The 20,669-nt window shown below is 48.2% G+C and overlaps 7 protein-coding genes across 7 annotated transcripts; 3 read left to right on the forward strand and 4 right to left on the reverse strand.

Annotated features, from left to right (window-relative positions):
- Positions 1 to 5: 5 nt before the first annotated feature.
- ONS95_012392 (uncharacterized protein) lies at positions 6 to 2,191 on the forward strand (the record flags this gene model as incomplete). Its single annotated transcript, XM_058506023.1, has 3 exons — positions 6 to 507; positions 601 to 684; positions 737 to 2,191. Exons 1-3 carry the CDS (start codon positions 382 to 384, stop codon positions 2,189 to 2,191), a joined length of 1,665 nt encoding a protein of 554 aa, XP_058358546.1. The 5' UTR covers positions 6 to 381.
- A 558-nt stretch (positions 2,192 to 2,749) lies between these two features.
- On the reverse strand, positions 2,750 to 5,133 carry ONS95_012393 (uncharacterized protein). The gene is made up of 10 exons (XM_058506024.1): positions 4,820 to 5,133; positions 4,347 to 4,393; positions 4,097 to 4,272; positions 4,002 to 4,037; positions 3,814 to 3,920; positions 3,688 to 3,759; positions 3,312 to 3,612; positions 3,026 to 3,244; positions 2,866 to 2,889; positions 2,750 to 2,805 (listed from the first exon to the last, which is right to left on the reverse strand). The coding sequence occupies exons 1-10, from the start codon at positions 5,033 to 5,035 to the stop codon at positions 2,783 to 2,785; spliced, it is 1,221 nt and encodes a 406-aa protein (XP_058358547.1). The 5' UTR covers positions 5,036 to 5,133; the 3' UTR covers positions 2,750 to 2,782.
- A 2,361-nt stretch (positions 5,134 to 7,494) lies between these two features.
- CTS2 (Glycoside hydrolase 18 protein) lies at positions 7,495 to 10,028 on the forward strand. The gene has a single exon (XM_058506025.1). The coding sequence runs from the start codon at positions 7,652 to 7,654 to the stop codon at positions 9,890 to 9,892; it is 2,241 nt and encodes a 746-aa protein (XP_058358548.1). The 5' UTR covers positions 7,495 to 7,651; the 3' UTR covers positions 9,893 to 10,028.
- Positions 10,029 to 10,195: 167 nt separating this feature from the next.
- Positions 10,196 to 10,489, reverse strand: ONS95_012395 (uncharacterized protein; the record flags this gene model as incomplete). Its single annotated transcript, XM_058506026.1, has 1 exon — positions 10,196 to 10,489. One exon carries the CDS (start codon positions 10,487 to 10,489, stop codon positions 10,196 to 10,198), a length of 294 nt encoding a protein of 97 aa, XP_058358549.1.
- A 954-nt stretch (positions 10,490 to 11,443) lies between these two features.
- On the reverse strand, positions 11,444 to 12,076 carry PFA4 (Palmitoyltransferase; the record flags this gene model as incomplete). The annotated part of the gene is made up of 1 exon (XM_058506027.1): positions 11,444 to 12,076. The coding sequence occupies one exon, from the start codon at positions 12,074 to 12,076 to the stop codon at positions 11,444 to 11,446; it is 633 nt and encodes a 210-aa protein (XP_058358550.1).
- A 1,359-nt stretch (positions 12,077 to 13,435) lies between these two features.
- Positions 13,436 to 15,346, forward strand: ONS95_012397 (uncharacterized protein; the record flags this gene model as incomplete). Its single annotated transcript, XM_058506028.1, has 4 exons — positions 13,436 to 13,792; positions 13,840 to 14,011; positions 14,066 to 14,668; positions 14,727 to 15,346. The coding sequence occupies 4 exons, from the start codon at positions 13,436 to 13,438 to the stop codon at positions 15,344 to 15,346; spliced, it is 1,752 nt and encodes a 583-aa protein (XP_058358551.1).
- A 728-nt stretch (positions 15,347 to 16,074) lies between these two features.
- MYO1 (class II myosin) lies at positions 16,075 to 20,033 on the reverse strand (the record flags this gene model as incomplete). Its single annotated transcript, XM_058506029.1, has 6 exons — positions 16,075 to 16,460; positions 16,511 to 19,487; positions 19,539 to 19,594; positions 19,644 to 19,689; positions 19,750 to 19,965; positions 20,031 to 20,033. 6 exons carry the CDS (start codon positions 20,031 to 20,033, stop codon positions 16,075 to 16,077), a joined length of 3,684 nt encoding a protein of 1,227 aa, XP_058358552.1.
- Between the last annotated feature and the right edge of the window lie 636 nt (positions 20,034 to 20,669).

Raw genomic sequence — 20,669 nt, forward strand, 5'->3', positions numbered from 1 at the left:
CACGTCCTGGCTCCTGGATTCCCTTCTCCAAGTAGATAATTGAATTCTGTATAAACCTGTGAACTGCATAAAAGAAAACGCGCAGGCGCATTCCAACCGCTTCCAATCATACCTTACTCTTGCAAACACTCTTTGATATTCCGAGCACCGGTCGAACAGAGGTTGCTGTTGGTTTTCGCAAAGGCAGCACAGCACAGGGAGCACAAGTTTGCCCAATAAGTACGCGAATGCCTCCCCATCCTGCAAAAAGAGCCGCATCCGCATCACAAATCAAGAAGCACCCTTTCCCCCAGGAGTGGGATACAACTTCATTTCTTTTATCGAGTTCTCGCAACACTTTCGACATTTTGTTTCTCCCATCGCCCCGAGGCACCTGTCAAGATGGCGTGGTCGAAGTCAACGCGGATCTCGATAATGCTGGGCATTGATGCGGCATTCCTAGTTCTGGAGCTGGGGACTGGGATATGGGTTGGGAGTTTGGCACTGATGGCGGATGCCTTCCATATGGTAAGTAGATAGGAAGTGAGCTGCTCCTCAGCGGCAAATAGGCTTCCGGGACCAGGCGTTGATTTCGGAGCTGGAAGGCTAACGGCGATGTAGTTGAACGACATCATCTCCCTGGTTGTAGGATTATGGGCTGTCAAAGCTGCCCAACAGTCATCAACCGATAAATATTCATTTGGAGTCAGTACATCCATCCCATCCAAACGCGCGGGCTTGGTCTGACATTTCATAGTGGTTACGCGCAGAAATTCTGGGTGCATTTTTCAACGCAGTATTCTTAATCGCCCTTTGCCTCTCTATCGTTCTTGAGGCTATACAACGACTCATCGATCCTCCCGAGATCAGCAACCCGGAGTTCATTCTTATTGTTGGATCATTGGGATTGGCCTCCAACCTCGCTGGGTTCTTAGTTCTCGGAGGACATGGACATTCACATGGACCCGAGGAGCATGATCACGGACACGACGAGATCAGGGATGCGGAGGAAGGGCACGGTCATACCCATAGCCATGGACACAGTCACGAAGCTACGGCAAATGCAAACGACGGGGATGACGGACCTATTGGAGATATCTATCCTGAAGCAGTCGTTGCAAGAGCCAAGTCCAGGCAACACATTCGATTCACATCCAACGACTCAGATGCCATTACCAATGTTGACTCTCCCAAGTCTTCGAAGCAGCACCGAAGAAGAAATAGCAGTATCAGAAATGGCCGATATTCAACCCCGGATGACTTCAGTATCCACCCAGCCAGTTTCAGACAAGAGATTATAGCCGCCAGTAAATCGCAGCTTAACGGAATTGAGAGCGAGAATGCCTCATCTGAAGATGAAGCAATACTGGACGAACCTACAGAGAATTCGCCACTACTCACAGGGAACAGCTCACATGGGAAATCAAAGGGGCATGATCATGATCATGAGCATTCTGGACCAAAGGCAAGGCATGATTCATGGCATGCTAGCCACAACCATAATAAACCAAAAAAGGCTAAGAAGGTTGGCCACGGCCACAGCCATGATGATATGGGAATGAACGCCATGATCCTTCATGTCATTGGAGATGCTCTCGGAAACCTTGGAGTTATTGTATCGGCATTGATAATCTGGCAGACTACATGGTCAGGACGTTTTTATGCTGATCCAGCTGTCTCTCTTTTCATCACTCTTATCATCCTCAAATCAACCCTACCACTTACGTTTGCAACTGCCAAGATCCTGCTTCAGGCTACGCCGGATCACATCGATGTCACCGATATCAAAGAGGATATTCAAAAGCTTCCGGGTGTCATCAGCTGTCATCACGTCCATATTTGGCAACTTAGCGACACCCAGATTGTCGCATCGATGCACATCCAGGTCGAATTCCCAATCAGCGAGGCTAGCGGCGAGAAGTATATGGAGCTAGCCAAGGCAGTACGAAAATGCCTCCACGCGTACGGCATCCACAGCGCTACCATCCAGCCAGAGTTCTGTCTTGATAAAGCTCACGACCACACTGGCGAGAGACCAGGCGCCGTTGGACTTGATGGCATTGTGGGCCAACTTCGTTGCGGCCTCGACGATGATGACACATGTCTATTGGAATGTGTTGATGACTGCAAAGGAAAAGGGTGCTGCTCACCAAAAGCAGCGGACCCCCAACACGACCACTCTGATCATGACGGCCACGACCATGCACATTAGACTAGTATCGCCTACACGATTCCCCTTTTCATTTGTCAGAAGCAGTGCGTAGCAGCAGGAGGAGCGTTTTTGTTAGACTAGTTATTTACAAGCTAGGGATGCATCGTTTCTTGGAAGGCGTTAGGTCGTGCTGAACTCAAAATCTACAGATTCATACATCTTTTCTTTCTAGCGTATTGGAATTGTGGGTGAGGAATTGCTTGCTTGCATGTACGGGCCGATGTATATTAGCAGGCTTGTACTTTCAGCGAGTCAGTGAAGATGATGGATAGACAATCTGGCAAGCAGGCGACAGGGACCGGAAGGGCAAACGCATAATTATTTGATGAGATGATACCCATACTTTGAGTATTGGCTTCCATGGGATAAAGTTCTCTCGCTGAAAAGATCTTGTACAGGAAGGGTCATATCCATTTTAGGTGCAAAGTACCGTCAATCTTCAAGCTTCTCTGATGATTGTGACTTATGTGCGGAGTGTTTGTGTGTTCAAATTCTATTCCTTCCAATCTAAATGACCTTGCTATTTTGTCTTCAGTTTTGCTCTCCGATGTTAAATTCCCCTTTTCGTTTCCATCTTGAATATCATATCCGCTATTTCTTCGCTGGCGCGACGTCTGTCACATTATTAGTACTGTCGATACCTCCTCAAAGAAAAATACTTGGAAGGAACTTACTGAACTGGAAATGGATGATGTCTCCTAAAAGTTGGAGAATCGGTCAGCAAAACTACATAAACACGTACTGGACTCCTTCACTCCATCACGATATTCCCACAAAACCCAGCATCAATTCCAGCCCAAGCCCATACTAACGCCAACAGAGAAGAAAACTCACCGTCCTTGACTTCATATCCCCGTCCTTCCTGTCTGTACTTCCCAGCAGCTTTGATCGGCCCCATGGACTTCCCACCCTCACACAAATCATGGAAATCCTGGTAAGCAACGACTTCCGCTTTGATGAAGCCGCGCTCGAAATCGCCATGAATAGCCCCCGCTGCTTGAGGAGCGAGACATCCACGTGGGATAGTCCAGCAGCGGATTTCTTTCTCGCCGGCTGCGAGGTCCTGATCAGCGCACATCCACATATGTATTAAGAACAAAAACAATCAGGAAACACTCACCGGTAAAATAATACTGCAAACCCAGCTTCGTGAATCCTTCGGTAACAATCTTCTCCAACCGACTCCTCACCTTGCCACCACCATTCTCCTTCAACCATTCCTCCAAGCCCTCCTTATCATCCTTGAAGCTGTATACCTTCTCCTCGAATTCGATGGAGAAGGGAATGATGTCTCTAGGGAGGCCCCCGTGTTCGGTTACCCACTTTGCGATTAGGGGGAGGTATTTGGACTTTTGGCGGAGGTAGTCTTTCATTGTTAGGTTGACGAGGTAGATTGTGGGTTTGGTGGTTATAAGTTGCATCTAAAGCTGGTGACTTAGCAAGTATTGTCTGACGGCTTTGGATGCTTAGGTTGAGGGAGGTTATGCGTTCCAAACCTTCTCATTGATGAGTTCAATTTCTGCCGATGTCCAGGATCCGTCTCTGACAGGTTGATCTTTCTCTAGCATCTATTATGAATGTCAGTACTCGGTCTAGGATAAAGTATAATGCGAGTGACCTACAGCCTTGATCTTGGTAACCGTACTAGGGAAGAGCGGGTTCATCTTGAACTTCCCGCCTGCTTTCCTTACAACCGCTTCTTCGGAGACAATTGTTTTGGCAAGAATATCTGTGATTCCTTTTGTCAGCATTCTTTCTATTCTCACTCCATTTCATGTATCATAGATGTGTAAAAGCAGAGTTGGCTTACCTAAATCCTTCTTACAGAGTTCACTCTGGATGGTATCTACGCCGCCGCACAGTACAAATTAACGCCATTCGGGGAAACAAGAGCATGAGACTTGCTCAAATCCCTGACGGGGTCGATCGAATCATCAACATGCAGCACTTCATCATTGTCGAATGCTCGCACTATGTGGAACATTCCGTCCACGGCTTGGATGTGTGAGAGGAAAGCATTGCCGAGTCCTTCACCCTGCGAAGCTCCTTTAATGAGCCCAGCAATATCGGTTACTTGAAGGCTGTAGGGTGTATGTTGTTAATCAGAGTTATTTTTGTGATTCTGGTGTATTATGAGGGGATATAGGGAACGTACTAAGCTGGATACATGGAGGGTGGCTTCCAAAGGTCGCAGAGGAAGTCCTGTGGAAAATGTCAGATGAGTAGAGATTTGACTCGATATTCATTTTCTCGCTACAATTCAAAAACAAATCACACCGAATCTCTCTGAACCGTCCCCTCTGACTGTTTCCACGCAATTATGTTTACTCTAAACAAATGACCAGAGCTCATGCCTTAAACCATTGAAGATAGAGACCACTTCTATCATGACTAGACTTTCGAAATACCGAAATATAGTATCGATGAGATTCTTCACTTGAAGATCAGAGACGGGCATTGTTTGTACATTCATCTGGTTTTTGAATCCAGAAGCACCAAAAACAAGCCAACACTTTCATCTCAGCCTGGTAGAAAAGGGAACATAAACAAAATGATTTCATTCGGGATTCTCATGACCAGGATGTGATAACATCAGAGTCATAACCAGACAAGAAAATCAACGCTCACATATCTGGCATCCGGAACAGCACATCTCGCCTCATTCGGCTCAATCGTACAGAAGGGATAATTCTCTGCCGCAGCATTCTGATCCGTCAGGAGATTGAACAGCGACGACTTGCCCACATTAGGCAAGCCCACACATCCCATCTTCAGATTCTTTCGAACCCGTCCAAAAGCAACGACATTGCTCTTGACATCTTCGGTTGCTTTCTTTGGTGGCATGGTGATTTGTTGGGGTCGTGCTATTGTAGGAGGGGTAGAAGGAAAAGAAGGAATGGAGGGGTTGGAGGGGTAACTTTCATGAGTGATTGGGTTTTCAGCGTGCAGTGTGAGAGGTTGCATGAAATACGTTATTTGTGGGGTTGTAGGGAAGAATGACCTGATGTTTGGGTGGGGCGGGGCGGAGTGGAGTGGAGATTTTGGCGAGCCCCTTTTTTTGGCGCCAGGCGTAGTCAACAAACAGCTATGTCATTTGTCTTCGCCATGACAGATCCCAAAAAATCCATCGCATGAATCATGGATTTTAGAGAGTGGATAAATAAGTTGCTCAAAACAAGCTCTCGCCCTCTTTCGCGCATTTTGTTCTTGTAGCAATGCATTTTGACATTTCTACAGGGTCTTCCAAAAGCCAACGAAGTCAGGATGCTTCAACCTCAGTCTACAAACCTATGAAAAGGGCTCGGTTTAAATCTATCTAAGTTGTCCCCTTCATAAGATTTCGGAGAAGTTGTATCAAAGCACAACTATCCTCATGGTTGCCACCGAAGAAATGGAAAGAGCGGCAAGCGAATAGCATAAGCCATCCATGAAGCGTCATGCCTCAGAATGGGTCTAAGCTCTCCATTGTCTACTATTCATGGAAAATTTGCTGCCGATGTAACAGCATTAGCCTGTGGTACCATTTGAAAGCACATACGCAGATACTGAGATAATCCCATGACTTTGGGTTCTCGTCATGTTAGTTTAGTGCCACCGTTGCTCACGGACGGGTTGTTGGCTTCTCCAAAGTTTTGTCGGACCCGGTGCATGTCCATGGCCAAAATCTAAATGAGTTAATGTTTTCATGGCCCTACCAGGTTCGTACTTCACCGCTGGTGATAGGCAAGTTGACTCGAGACCTTCAATGCTTACGAATCTAAGAGCTGGGAGCAGCTCAAGTGTACAAACTAGACATTTTCTGAATGTCTCTGAGCCTGCTACATGTGGCGGAGCAGATCTTGATACAAGGCCTTTCTGTTTCTATATGATGAATTTTCTTTGAAGGAGAAGTCAGATGGAGATGGTTCTATTCTGATACGGAGCAATCGATCTCAGTGGAGCAGAGATCGCTGTCAGGTTTCATGATCCGCTTCGAACACAATAAGGTTATCGTACGAAATTGAAAGTCTGTATCTTGATCGAGGAAAACATCATCACAGTCTATGACGAACAATCCTAGCAATAGCAACTTCGCCTTACTGCAATATTTACGCGCCGATCTTGATCGTCAGGCTTCAAGGTACAGTTTTGGTTGGAACTCCTAACGCAGGTGGTGGCAGCAAGTCTTGCAATTTCTCCGAAACGCCCTCGCTTATCGAGAGAATGGCCAATCGGAGAGAAGTTCTATGCACATGGAAAAGTCAGGGGTAAATAAACACGAGCCTTGGCACCACTTCTCCAATATTCCTATTTCTTTGGTCATCTCCGAATAGAATAATCCGGCATACTTTGTCACGACTTTGCAAATGAATCTTTGGTCAATAATGAGATAACCCTCCAAGGTGTTCTTTCTAGAAATATTCCTTCTGGAAACCAGTTGAGAACATAGATTTGCATGACTCGGTTAGCCGCTGGACAGCACGAGGCAACAGTGGGGTTGCGAGGCACAGCGGGATCCACTTCCTGCCCCTTCATCCAGGGCAGTAGTTTCCCACCTCGGAAGAAGACAGCAATCCACCTGGAGTCATTTTCCAATGGGGATGCAAGCACACACTTGGCACAGTTCATCTGATCTCTCGTTTGACCTACTGTCGCTGTTTTGCGACTGCTCAAAATCGAAAGCGAGCAATCCGAAAGGAGCTAATACGCGAACTAGATTGAAATAGGGGACAGGATAATTGTAAGTTGCAATTGGCAGTATGTATAATCTCGTGCGGGGTAAATATGTTTTCGGTAATATCGACTGTGGCTTCTTTACAGATCTTGTATTACCTTACCCACTTGAAAGGTGGTAGTGAGCTAGCATTTGGTCCACCAAAGATTTCTTGGTGCTCTGGCGACGAGTTTGGCTCCGAGACCAAAACTTTATGAAATCGTTATTGCAAATGCCATGTCTTGAGAGACATTGTGGTCAGCCTTTATGTTTTGGGCAAGCCCAGATCAGTCGCTCGGGTCCGAAACTGAGCTTGGCATCACGCAGTTCAAGGATGAGAAATCTGCTTTGGGAATTGAAGTCAAAGCACAGACACAAACACTGATCATTTCAAATTTCCTGCGCTGGCATCGTTAAGCATATCTCCACAGAAATTGCATCACAGTGACTGTTTCCTGTGGAGACAGGCGGGAGAGGACAGAACTGCTGGCTAAACCAGGGTGTAAGGGTCGTTGTTTTCTCGGCTATTTCCCCCTTTCAGGGGTAAACAAGCTCCACAGCACAGATGGGTCAATAATCTTCACTGCAAATACGAAGCCATGCATTGAAAACTCTGGGTCAGTTGTGATCAGTGCACGATGTTGGTTATTTTTGTCGCTTGGTTATAAGGAAGGCGTTGGGCGTCCAATATTGAGGCTTTCCTTTCCGCCACCACCGACCAACGTTTGTTCTTCGAGCATTCACCACATTCTTTTGATACTTTAATAATGGCTCCTTCCACACTCTCCGGTGCTGCTGCAATCTTGCTTCTTAGCTTGAGCACAGCATCTGCTGTTACAACCTGTGTTGCCAAATCCTCCCCTTCATCGGACGCGGTCTGCGGAACACTTGGCACCATCTCTATTACCGATTATTATCTAGAAGATCTGTTTGACGCTCAATCTACCACGGCTGAGGGTTGCGCAGCTGCATGTGCCGCAAATAATGCCTGTTTGTCTTTCGATCTTGAGGTTGGAGCTTTCTGCGAGTTGCAAAGCGGAACAAGAAGCCAAGTGGGATGGACTTCGAACGGCAGCAAGGATTGGTACACAGGATATGATCAATCCTGTTTTACCTGCGTAGATAGCACAGCTACATCGAGCTCCACCAGCTCCTCCGCAACTTCGATTTCCTCCGGCTCGTCCAGCTCCTCGAGTTCTTTAGTTCCAACAAGTTCAGCAGAGCCAACAAGTTCTTCAAGCTCTTCGAGTTCCGTAAAGCCCACAAGTTCCGCCAGCTCATCCAGCTCAGTAGAACCAAGCTCATCCAGCTCCTCAAGTTCTGTCGCATCCACTAGCTCCGCAGAGTCTACAAGCTCGTCCACAGTTTCCAGCAGTGAGCCCACATCCTCCGCAATCAGCAGTTCCGACATCTCCTCGTTGCTTTCAGCATCGACTGTATCAACCGAGAGCTCTTCTTCCCAGCCAACTTCAATTGAAGTGTCCTCGTCGTTCCCAACATCGACCGGATCCACTGGAATTTCTTCCTCTTTTCCAACAGATACACCCTCGAACTCGTCATTGGTACCAATCTCCACTGGATCTGTCTCAGTCTCCGTTTCCCATCCAACGTCGACCCTATCATCTGGAAGCTCCCTTTCAACCAGTGATGTTCAATCTTTCCCAACCTCGACAGTAGTATCCAATTCCACGACAGCTATCTCTTACACCGTGTCGTCGATCGCCATCATTACACCAAGTGGGTACCCAATGAACTTGACCAGCTCAGCTTCGGAATCTGTAAGCTCTCCAGCCAGTGCTTCTGGATCCAGCTCTTCGGCTCCAATTCTCTCGTCTTCCGCCTCATTGCCGTACGTTACTGGATCTGCTTCCATCTCAGAGTCGTCAGACGTTCTTACGACTTCTACCGTATTCGCAACATCAGTATACACAATCACTAGCTGTGCCCCAACCGTCACTGATTGCCCAGTTGGATCGGTCACCACCAAGACTGTCGCTATCTCGACGACTGTCTGCCCAGTCTCCTCGACCCATTCTGAGCCTTCGGCTTTGAGCTCCGCAAGCTCTGCAAGCTCCCTGTCTACATCATCTCAAGTTCCAACCACAGCAATGACAACATCTACTGTGTACGCCACTTCAGTGTACACAGTCACTAGCTGCGCTCCAACTGTCACCGATTGCCCAGTCGGATCGGTAACAACTAAGACGGTTGCTATTTCCACAACAGTCTGCCCTGTTACAGCTGCTGAGACTCAAACTTCTGCATTGGGTTCCGCCTCATCAGCAGTTCCAACTTCAATCGCAACACCGATGACAACTTCCACTGTATATGCCACATCAGTCTACACAGTCACCAGCTGTGCCCCAAGCGTTAGCGACTGCCCTCTCGGACAAGTGACTACAAAGATCGTTTCTCTGTACACCACAGTCTGCCCAGTTGCCCTTACCCAAACCGAGACTCCGGTAGCATCTGCAACATCACTCAAGCCAGTCCCATACAGCTCTGCCCCAGGTGTCCCAGGCACAACAAGCCACTCCACGAGCCACTCTACCTCAACCGTGTACCACACAGCTGTGCAATCTTCCCCAGCTGAGTACCCCACAGGCCCAGCATCAGTCTCGACCATGACTGTTGTTCCCAAGCCCGAGGTTTCAGCCTCGTACCCTGTAAACGCAGCATCGACTCCAGAAGTCCCAGCCACCTACCCAGTTGTCGGAACTGAAGAGCCCACTCCAAACTCGTCGCTCATCCCAGTCACAAGCACAGCTACCATCCCAACTTACCCAACTGCCGCCGCGGTCATTCCATCTGGATACTCCAACGGTACTGCAACTTCGTCGGCTCAGGGAGCTGTTGGAACTGGAAGCTCAACATCCCTTGTGCTTTCTATTACCGGATACCCTACGACCGCACCAACTTTGGTTTCGGCCAATGCTGGAAGCGTCATTGGCGCTAAGGCGTGGGGAATGGGTGTTGTCGCCTTGATTGGTGCTGCTCTTGTGTTGTAAAGGAGAATTAGATTCTTGTACATCGACTTCTTGGAGGGGAGGGCATTAGTGGAATGTTCAAAAGTGCTGTGATGTATATAGGTAAGATATAAGTCAGCAATACGATATAGAACATAATATAGAACATTCAGACTTACTTAATGTGCTTCCATAATCTCTCTTGAGGTGCTGGGATCAATAATGTAGAACTGTAATCAGGGCATGGGAAATATCATTGCATTGATCCACCGGCTCACCGAGCTACAGTATTTCATGGTCATAAAGCCATGCACCACAACTTAACGTCCTACAAGTATTTCAGACTTACTGAAGGAACTTGCTAGCCATGGACAACAAGCCTGCAGCTCCACTCGAACCGCCTCCTCCCTGCATTTGACTCTTCATGTACATCTTAAGAGCCATCTCGCCTGCCTTTTGGACCGTGGATTCCTTGCTGGCATTCGAGACGTTGCCTTGGGAGGACTGATTGTCGAATAGCTTGCTAGCCTCGGCCATAGCCATACCGACAAATGCGTTCTGCGAATTGCCTTGATGGGTGTTACCTGATCCGCCGCCGGAAAACATCTTGAGAGCTTGCATGGCTGCTGCAGCTCCCATGGAGCCGGAATCAGCTTGTCCACCGCCTCCACCGCCGAAAAATTGTTGATGGGATTGAACAGCATCTGTTGGATCAGCTAACTTGTTTTTGGGAAGGTTTCAGAAGGCTGGCATACCTTGTTCATTGAGATTTGAATTGGCGATGCTCTGCTTGTTTTGGCCAAGAGAGCTCAGGATATTGGAGAACAGGGACGAATCCCCAGAACTACCAGCATGTCTCTCAGCATGCTCAGCAGCACCGCTCAGATCATCATCGTCTCCTCCACCATATCCCGCCCCACCTCCATAGTTGTTGTGTCTGCCCTGCTCAACTGGGCGACCGGAGTATTCGTTCTCCCTCCCTCAGGGCCTCCTTGTTGATAGTTATCGTCATTGTTGCGGCCACTGTATCCGCCTTCTTGGCGTCTTTCTCCACCTCCGTAACCTCCTTCGTCACGTCTTTCGCCTCCATAGCCTCCACCCTGGCCAGATTGGTCGTTGTCGTAGTAGTCTCTTGCAGACATGTCTTGACGATCTATCAGCGGGGTAGTTCAAGCATGAGTACGCAAACAAGCGATGGCTGATTCTTTTTCGGGCTTTATCGGAGCACTTACTGATAATTTGTGGTCTTTGTTAATTGCTCTTGAAGCTGAAAAATTGTAGTTGATGATGTGTTCGTATGCTTCTTTGGAAATGTGGATAGATAAGTGAAGTCAAACGGACGAAGTTAGGATGACGAAGCTATGGCTCTGGCGGGGTTACGTCGCTAATCGGCTCCCTTCATTCCCCTGCCGTTGATCTTGCGCTACTTTACCCGTTTCCCCTGCCGAGCCCTTGGCACCTGTAAATTCTGATATTGACTTGGGCAAGGAAGGCCAATCTATTGGATTGGAAAACAAACTGGAGAGTATCAGATAACGATCTTGGACTTAAGTTGAGTAACTTGTCCGGCCTGATTGCAACGGTCTATTTCACTTAGGTCTGCTCATACGCTCTAGCTTTCCGCCTCCGGAGCAACTCTCCTAATGGGATGTCGTCTTCAGAGAGAACTTCTGCATCCTCATCAACCCCGTAATCGTGCAACGTATCGCCATCTCTATTGGTCCATCTCTTCTGGGCCTCCGGATGGGCAATTTCCTCTTCTTCTCCCTCACTTTCACTTCCTAATTCCTCAGCTTCGCTTTCTTCGCTGTTCTCAGTTCCTTTCCATCTCTTGTGATCTTGCTGCTGCCGTTTTCTGAAAGCAGCCATCTCTTCTTCGGGAGTACCATACACCCTTTCATCTTCCTTTTGTCGTTCAACCCGTTCGCCTCTTGACATCTTATCCGGATCTGGCGGAGGCCATACTTTGTCTGCATCTTCAAAGCCATTGACTTCCCAATTCCCGGCAGTCTCTACCCTCGGTCCTCCTCCGAATGGCATGAACCACATCAAAACATTCTTTGTTCCCATAGCTTGACACAAGTTGTTCCAAATTCCAATATCGTATGGGAATTCTTGGTGTTGAATCCGCATTCGTTGCCCACCACTCGCATACACATATCCATTTGTTCTTAATGATCTGTCCACTAGAGCTTCATGGCGCTCAATTTCCCAACTTTCGATCATTGTCGTGTTAATCACAAGACTCCATCCAGCTCTGAAAAGAAGAATCCCCAGAGCAAAGAGGGTGAAGCTGTTGGCCACAGACAAAACAAACAAGTGTACCATTGCCCATACTGGGGGCCCGAGATATGATGGAAGGTTACGACTATCCCATATTACCATCAATCGGATATAAAGGTGGTATGCAAGAATTGACATGGAGAGTACGGCAAAGAAGACGAAACGATAGAAGTGTGGAAAAGTTGTATGGGACACGCAGTTCGTGGTCCATGGACAGTGGTGATCCATTTTCGGAATACATCTGCAAAACATCAGCGGTAGTTCAATTTGCAAGATACCAGTGGAACGAGTAGCATACCTTCCACACTTTCTGCAGTGATGTGCCCGGGGCGGCTTCACTGCATCGCACTTCTTGCACCATCTTAACTTTTTGTCGAATGTCAAGACGCTCCCATCTGCCTCATTTGCTTCCCTAACTGGAGCAACAGTATCCACCCATCCTTCTCTGCCTGGGTTCGTTGTACATGCCCGCCAATAACACCACCATATTGCAGCGATGAAAATATTGAACCACAAAGCCTGCTTTTGGCTCAGGGGTTCTGGTTCGATAAAATAGAACAATACTTGAGAGGAGTAGCTAAGAAAAGATATAAAAAGCGTGACAAATGGTATGGCGATCTGCTCGGCGGCGGGCAGAACGAATGGAAGGCTCAGACCCGGCATACCTGGTCGTCGAAGAGCCACAAGTTGTGGGATGTTGACATGATGCAGCCTCGCAGCCTTGCGATGAAAAGCTCCAGCAATAAATTCCCGTCGGCTCAAAATCAAGCCGAGTCGCTCTCGGCCGCGGGCGGCCTTTTGGGCCTGAACAATTCTTGCTGAGTCAGTGCCGGATTTGCTATGATTGGCTGCACCGCAGACGGTGCAACTTCACGCCGTTCTACAAAGGAAAGATTCTTGTCCGCCGGTCGCAAGGTCCACGGACTCGCAATCGCTTTCGCATTTCCAGCCTCTCTGTCCGAATGAGGCTTGTCTACCAATGCGTTAGCCGCACATTACAGACGACTCTGAAAGCAGACAGCCTGTAGTGGAGAGGCGTGATAAAAATGCCACACACACGGCGTAACTATCTGTGCGTAGATAGCAGTGTTGATTCACAATACTTGTCTTTTGGTCTTTGTTAACGTCATTGAAGCTCCAAGTTCTTCTTACTTCCTATGTATAAAGTAGTTGCCGTTCGTCATCCAAATTAAACTGTGTCGTGCCATCCAGTCTTCACATTTGTTCAGTTCGCTATCCATTAATTGAACCATTCCTACACCCTCTGATTTTCCCACCCATCCTTATACTTTCACAACAAACATGAACGCTCCTCCATCAGCTCATTTGAGCGAAGATAAACTAGACACAATACTTCCCTCTCCATCAAGCGCAAGCCTATCAGATGCCAACCAGTCTACCGACCTATCGCCTCTCGAGAAAGTCCAGCCTGTCTTCAAGCCAACTCGAGGATTCCTCCTTGCTTTCTCCTCAATATGTGTTATTACACTTGCAGCAGCTCTTGACGCAACATCGCTCAGTATAGCGCTTCCTATCATCACGCAAAAGCTCAAGGGGTCGGCTATTGAAGCATTCTGGTCAGGAACGTCGTTCTTGTTGACTTCGGCTGTCTTCCAACCAGTAATTGCTGGTCTGAGCCATGTATTTGGCCGAAAAGAAGTAAGTGGTGGATCAAAGTGGTAGAAAATATGCTAACATTACCAAAGTTGGTGCTCGCTTCCATTGTGTTTTTCTTCGTTGGATCTGTTGTGTCTGCCTTAGCCGAGAACTTCACAATGATGCTGGTTGGACGATCAATCCAGGGTATTGGCGGTGGTGGGATCATGTCACTTGGTGAAATCCTCATTACTGATCTTGTTCCTCTTGCCGTTCGAGGAGGTACGCTTTCCAAGCACCACTCAATTTGTCGCCAGCTTCGCTAACATCTGTCAGCCTGGTTTGGATATCTCGGATCCATGTGGGCAATTGGAAGCGTTACAGGACCGCTGATGGGAGGAGCCTTCGCACAAAACGTTACATGGAGATGGATATTCTGGATAAATGTACCCATAATCGCAGTTGGAACCGTTGCGATCGTCATGTTCCTCAGACTGAACAAGACACCTGGCGAACTCATCCAAAAAGTCAAAAACTTCGACTGGTTGGGATCAGTTTTCTTCGTTGCCTCGAGCGTTTCCTTCCTCATCCCACTAACATGGGGAGGTATTCAATATTCTTGGACATCCTGGAGAACGCTGTTTCCTCTACTGGTTGGCGTTGTTGGTGTCATTGGATTTGGTTTCTACGAATACTGGCTCTCGAAGCGAGCCTTCGATGCTGAAGGCAACGCTCTCCCTGGCAACTATACCGAACCAATCATTCGATTTACGATCTTCAACAATCGGACCATGCTCATTACGTACCTCGAAACTCTCATACACGGCATCGTTCTATGGTCGCTCCTCTACTTCCTTCCCCTGTACTATGAAGCAGTCCAAGGTTACACACCAATTATCTCGGGGGTAGCTATCCTTCCTGAAACCAGTTTTGTCGCTCGTAAGTCCCAAAAATACGCCGTGACATATGCAAAGACAAGTATCTGACAACCTCCCAGCCATGTCTGTAGTCGTGGGTATCGTCTGCGCCAAAACCGGCCGCTACAGATGGGCCATCTATACGGGTTGGCTGCTCACAACCATGGGCGCCGGCGTACTCATTCTTCTCGGTCCAAGCACATCTATCGTCTCCTGGGTCTTCCTCAACTTCCCCATCAGCATCGGCACGGGAATGCTATTCCCCGCCATGGCTCTCGCCATCCAAGCTGCAGGCCGTCAAGAAGATTCCGGACACGCCGCGGCCTTCTACTCATTCACCCGTGTGTTTGGTCAATCCCTCGGTGTCGCAATCGGTGGTGTGATTTTCCAGAACCAGATCAGAATCAAGTTGCTCAGCTACGAGTTGCTTGCTCCCCTTGCAGATGCGTATAGTAAGGATGCGACGGCGTTAATTGGCATCATCCAAACAATGGAGAGCGGTCTCGAAAAGACGCAATTGATCCAAGCCTATGCTGATGCTTTGAAGATGATTTGGATCGTTATGTGCGCTCTGAGTGCTGTAGGCCTGGTGGCGAGTTTGGCGACCAAGGGGTACTCGCTTAACCAGGAGCACAAGACGCTTCAGGGCTTCAAGGATAAGGAGAGGTTGGCTGACCCGGAGAAGAGTGAGCATTTGTGATGCCCAGGCTGGCTGTTCGTTCGCGATTGAGTTTAGGAAACTAGGTTGCTCTCGGTGTTCTTTGAGGAGCCTAGCTACGGTTGTTGTTTTCAACTGGCAGGTCGGGATGGCATGAGATGTTGGTCAACGGCATAGCGAGGCGTTCAGGTAGACCGGGCAAGAATATGATAGAATGTGCATCAGAGCACATATATATAGATATGAACAGCTCAAACTGATGTAATCATAAATACACTTCACATCTCCAACAGAGCTATACCTCAAGTTCGCCAACAAATCCCCCATCCTCATGTATAGAACGTCTAAGTCAAGGGTAAAAGAGACCAATGTCACAGCACGATTATATCAGGATGAGTGAACCCGACTCAAACAGGTCTCATACATATCATCAAATTCTATTTACGTCTCCAATCCTTTGTCCGTAAGCTGCCGCCCACCCGCAAAGCGGGTCCGCAGTACAAGAAGAAAACTCATACAAGAAGGTCCATGTTCTATCACACTCAACATCCATCCTTTCCATTCATCAATTAACGTAGTTAATCCATGCCTATTCTCACACAAGCAATCAAAATCGCAAAAGAGTCTTTTAAAGTCATAAAGCTCATCCATCTATGCATCAACGCTGAATCCTCCCAGAAAGTAAACATGGAACCAATTTCAAGAATATCAAGCACTATACGCATGTACCCATCTCCGAAGCTAGGAAGCAGTTTTGAAAAACCACTCAATTACCAATCTGCCTCTTCGTCCCTATCGCGCTGCATGGCGCTCTGTCTAGCCTTCAACGCTTCAGCCAGTCCACCTGCGAAGCTAGGCGTCGGTGTACTTCGGCCGCTGTCAGTACCATTGACACTCAAGCCAGAGTCACGAGGTGCAGGAGGAGGCGCGGGCTTGCGACCTCCAGCAGCGGGTCGCTTCGCAGGAGGAGCAGGAGGAGTTGGCTTGGCGCGGACGACCGGGCCGTGACCATTTGATTTCGCTGCCGCCGGTGGAGGTGGGGGGGGCATTGGTCGAGCCGCTGGAGCAGCTGGCAGCGGTGGTGGTGTTTCTTCTTTGAGATACGCCGAGGGAGCCCATCCTTGTTGTCCTGATGGGTGCCTTGCAAGCCACCAACCTATTCATATTAGCATATTGACAAGGCGAGAATACTACGCCGAAACGTACCGTTGTTCTCCTTCTGGAGGATGGTTACAAGCTCATCCTTTGCCATGGTGATCTCGTTGGCACTCTGACCATTGAAGTCGTAAAGAACTCTGTATTGTGGTTCTCGCGGAGGCGCTGCAGCTGCGGGTGGAGCTGGAGGTGGGGGCGGTGGAACAGACCTGCCAGATGACGCTGAAGGGTTATTGCGCGTGTGGTTGGGCATGGATACTGCAGCAGGAGCCGCGGGCATATTTCGTGTTTGAGTGGCTCCACCATTTGGCTGAGCAACAGGCTTAGTATTCCGGTTGGTGTTGGAGAATTTGGAAGGCCTGCCACCAGGTCCGCCTGGCTTGATGAGCTTGCCCTTGGTGAACGGCTTTGCAGCGATCGGTTTCCCTTTGGGCATAGGTCTTGATACTGAGTTGGGAGGCTCTCCCCCTTTCGTATGAATGGCACCACTCTTGTAAAAATCTTGCTCCGAAGGTGAATCTTTGACGACCTTGATGACTTGCATCTTGCCTGGCTTCTTTGCATACTCGATTGAGTCTGAGATCTTGAGGCTAAAGCCACCTCCTGGAATGGCCATTGACATATGCGTAAAAAGCTCAGTTTTAAGCACACAGTTCAATAATGGATCTGCCTCTTGTGGTGACCCGACACCAAGTGAAAACCAGTCATCTCGACATGTCGAGGTGCCAACAAATTTGATGGCACCAAGTGGTATTGATCGCTCAACAGCAACTTGAACCTGTTTGTTTACCAGATGCTGGGAGATGATATAGAACTTACTCTGGGTCAACACCAGAATTCGAGGACTAGCTTTACTCGATCGACCAAATTTCGTCTCCAATATTTCGCCTCGGCAGGACAATAACACTTTTTCGTTTGCCGACAGGTTGATCGCATTGCGGATCCGAGAACCAGGGCCACTTGTGGCAGCAATACCAAGGTAGTCTCCCATGAAACGTCTCGAGCCGAGAAGACTCATTCTTCTTCGCTCTTTGCGGCCCTGCAAAACTTTGTGACCACGATCTCTAAGCGCGAGGAACTCGGCACCGACTCTCTTCTTTCTCCACATTCTCTGGATACGTGTTGCGGCCTCGATACGGATTCGGAGGAAGGCCCTCCAGACCCGCTGAATTCGGATGGCCATATTGTGCCAATATCTATCGCGCATATGCTCTAGAGCGAAGAGTGTCTCCGGGGCTTTGATGAACGCCTTCGTTACACCCATTTGGAACTCCTCGGCTGGAATACTGGTATCTTTCAAGATTTGCTTGGCACCCGACTTTGCATCTCCGGTCCAGGTATAGTCACCAGCGTAAGAAGTCTGAGGAGATAGCAGATAGAATCGTTCCACGAACTTGTCAAAAGTTTGTCGGTACGCGAATCCAGCGCGCCTAATTCGGACGTTCTCTTGAAGACCAAGATACTTGATCTGATGCATAACGTTTGGAACATTATACTCCGATGGAGACTTGTTCTCATTGGGCTTGATCGTTCGAATGTATGAAGGTTCGGCTTTCATCAGTGTTGCTACTAGATCATTTGCCGAAGCCTTGATCTTGTCGCCGGCTGAAGGAGGCTGCTTTCTGTTGTCTTGGTCGACTTCGTGGGGGAAAAGGGTGTGTACAAATTCGTTCTGACTGTTACCAAAAAGGTTGAGGAGACCTTTCAGAAGTTGGTCTTTGTTCTTATCCGTTATTCCATCCACGGTGTATGCCACGTCGCCGGCATAATGCTTAATGATGAAATTGCCCTGTCGAGGGGTTAGATGGGGATTCGACATGCTGTTGATAGCTGTCATGAACGTTCGATCACAAGCAGCAGGATCTGCATGAGCGGTCTTCGTGGCATCTTTCATAGCAGAAAATATTCCAGGCGGCCGCACGGATTCGATCAAGTCACACACAATCTTGTTATCGAAATACGTGATAGGTGTCCACTTAATCTGCTCTCGCGCATATTCCTCCTGTTCCGTCTTCAATGTCAGTTGAATGAAAATCTGTTGGAGCTTCTCATTGACATAATTGATGCACAGCTGTTCAAAACTGTTCTTCTCGAAGATCTCAAAGCCATAGATATCAAGAATACCAATGGAATTTGCAGTCGCCGCGCGTGCCTTCAGTGAAACATTGACACGCTCCACAATCCAGTCAAAGAGATTGTTGTAGAGTGCCTTCGCAAGAGCATCCCTGGTAGCCAAAGCTTGGGCGGGATTTGCAGGTGATTCGATGACCTCCCCATTTCGAGGAGTGAGGATTCGAATAGTGATGGCCTTGATGACATCCGCTGGTTCCACTTCAAGCAGATATGCTAAGAAGTCCACAACATATTGGTCGACCACTTCAGCATAGCCGTCCTTGTCTTCCCGGAATCCAATATTGCCCGTCCATAGAATCGCAGCCAACACTCGGAAGATCTCATCCTGTTCCTGTTGCGACAACCCAATGATTTTCATCGCATTAAGTGTATCATTCCACTCTGCAAGATCATCAATACCATCGACGTCCAAACACTTCGAATTACTTGTGTATGCATATGTGCTAGGGCCTTGGATACCGAAGTTTTGCTTATAAGTGCTTGATGCTCCTTTTGTAAACTGATAGAAGATGTGGAAATTTCGCTCGTTCTGAATCTGACCAACAACTCTCGTCTTTTCCAAGAGGTAATTGGTAATGTCCGCACCAACAGGCTCGCCTTGCGCGTTGAATTGCAATTGCAAGTACTTGCCGAATCTGGACGAGTTATTGTTTCGCAACGTCTTTGCATTTCCGAAAGATTCCAACAGAGGGTTTGTAGCAAGGACCATATCCTTAGTCTCTTGAATCGAAGAATTGCTGCCGCCAGAAACGTTTGCAATATACTGCATAATTCGCTTTGCAGCCTCTGTCTTTCCAGCTCCCGATTCTCCCGAAATGATTACACATTGGTTGTCCTTGTAGGCTTTCATGTTGTAGTAGGCAGACTCCGCAATGGCGAAAACATGAGGGGGCATCTATTAAGGTTAGCTGGAGTCGCCCACGGGTCCAAGTGGTGTATTACACACCTCCAGTCGGTTCTTCCCCCTGTAACTGTCCAGGACAGCATCTGTATATATCCCCACTGTAACAAAATCAGCGCTAGTAAGTCAATTATCTTTCATTGTACTTACAATCCCGGAAAGGATTGACTGAAACCAACACATGCCCAATATATGTCTACCAAATGTTAGCAAGAATTGCCAGGTGTGATAGTGTTTCGGATTCCGTATGTCGTACATAGATCTCTGCATTCTCGAACCGCTTCTTGAGATTATCGTTTATTGCCTCGTTGGTTACTTTGCTGATCAGAGTAAGATCCGATACCCCAACCTCTTTCTTCTTGGTTGTATCAAAGGCTGCTTTCTTGATGTTGGGTTTCGAGCTGCCTGAAGCCGCTGCACGACCACCACCTGGGTTCGCGGCCTTATCGCCCTTCGGTCTTCTACTTATACCCTACAGTAAGTCTGCTGTTAGTTGAATATCCTTCAAGGTGCAAAATGGGACTGCTGTTGATATACCATTTTGGATAGTTCCCCTTGACAGGAACACCTGCTTCAGGATGCGCCCAGCTCGCTGGTGACCGCTACCGGTGTGCGAGAAAGCCAGGGCCTAGTTATGATGAAGGAGAACACTTCTAGGATGTGCAGGAAAGTCTCATCAAGAGAAAGCCGTGGCGTAGAAAACTTCGAAATATTTGGTTGTTGAGAGATGCCCATCCGACAGAGGTTCAACACCGAGAGACGGTTGCGTTCCGTTGTTCGCTCCAGTGGGGTCGGGATTGGCGCCCAAGGCCAGGCCACCGACTTTTCTACGGGCAAAGCTGACGCAAGTGGAACACAGCTCAGCCTCGTCCACGTAAAGTTCCTCTGCGCAGTTGCCACCTCATGCAGCATGCTTCAGTCAGCAATGCGGACAACTAGGTAATGCTCCCAACACGGTGCCATTTGGACTTGGAAATATATTACGTTGTGCCGGGTTATTTACAGCTTCAGAGGAGGAGACTGACCTTCCCACCCGCGACGAGAAGCAGGTGCAAGGACGCGAGAGAGCCTGATGGGCAGAACTCAGCAATCGCATGTTAAGGGCGTCGGTCTACTTGATTGACTAAGTGCGCAAGACTGCATTTTGCACTGCTCTACTCTGGAGTGTCCGTCCGA

The sequence above is a fragment of the Cadophora gregata genome, assembly GCF_030347475.1.
Source record: "Cadophora gregata isolate MNR1 chromosome Unknown scaffold_6, whole genome shotgun sequence".
Lineage (NCBI taxonomy): Eukaryota > Fungi > Ascomycota > Leotiomycetes > Helotiales > Ploettnerulaceae > Cadophora > Cadophora gregata.

Excerpts from the sequence above, each read along its gene's own strand:
- CTS2 (XM_058506025.1), top strand. The coding sequence starts at position 7,652 with ATGGCTCCTTCCACACTCTCCGGTGCTGCTGCAATCTTGCTTCTTAGC.
- ONS95_012393 (XM_058506024.1), bottom strand. The coding sequence starts at position 5,035 with ATGCCACCAAAGAAAGCAACCGAAGATGTCAAGAGCAATGTCGTTGCT. Across the intron at positions 4,394-4,819 it reads CTGTTCCGGATGCCAGATAT|GACTTCCTCTGCGACCTTTG; the intron begins GTGAGCGTTGAT and ends CATTTTCCACAG. Across the intron at positions 2,806-2,865 it reads CATCATCCATTTCCAGTTCA|ACGTCGCGCCAGCGAAGAAA; the intron begins GTAAGTTCCTTC and ends ATAATGTGACAG.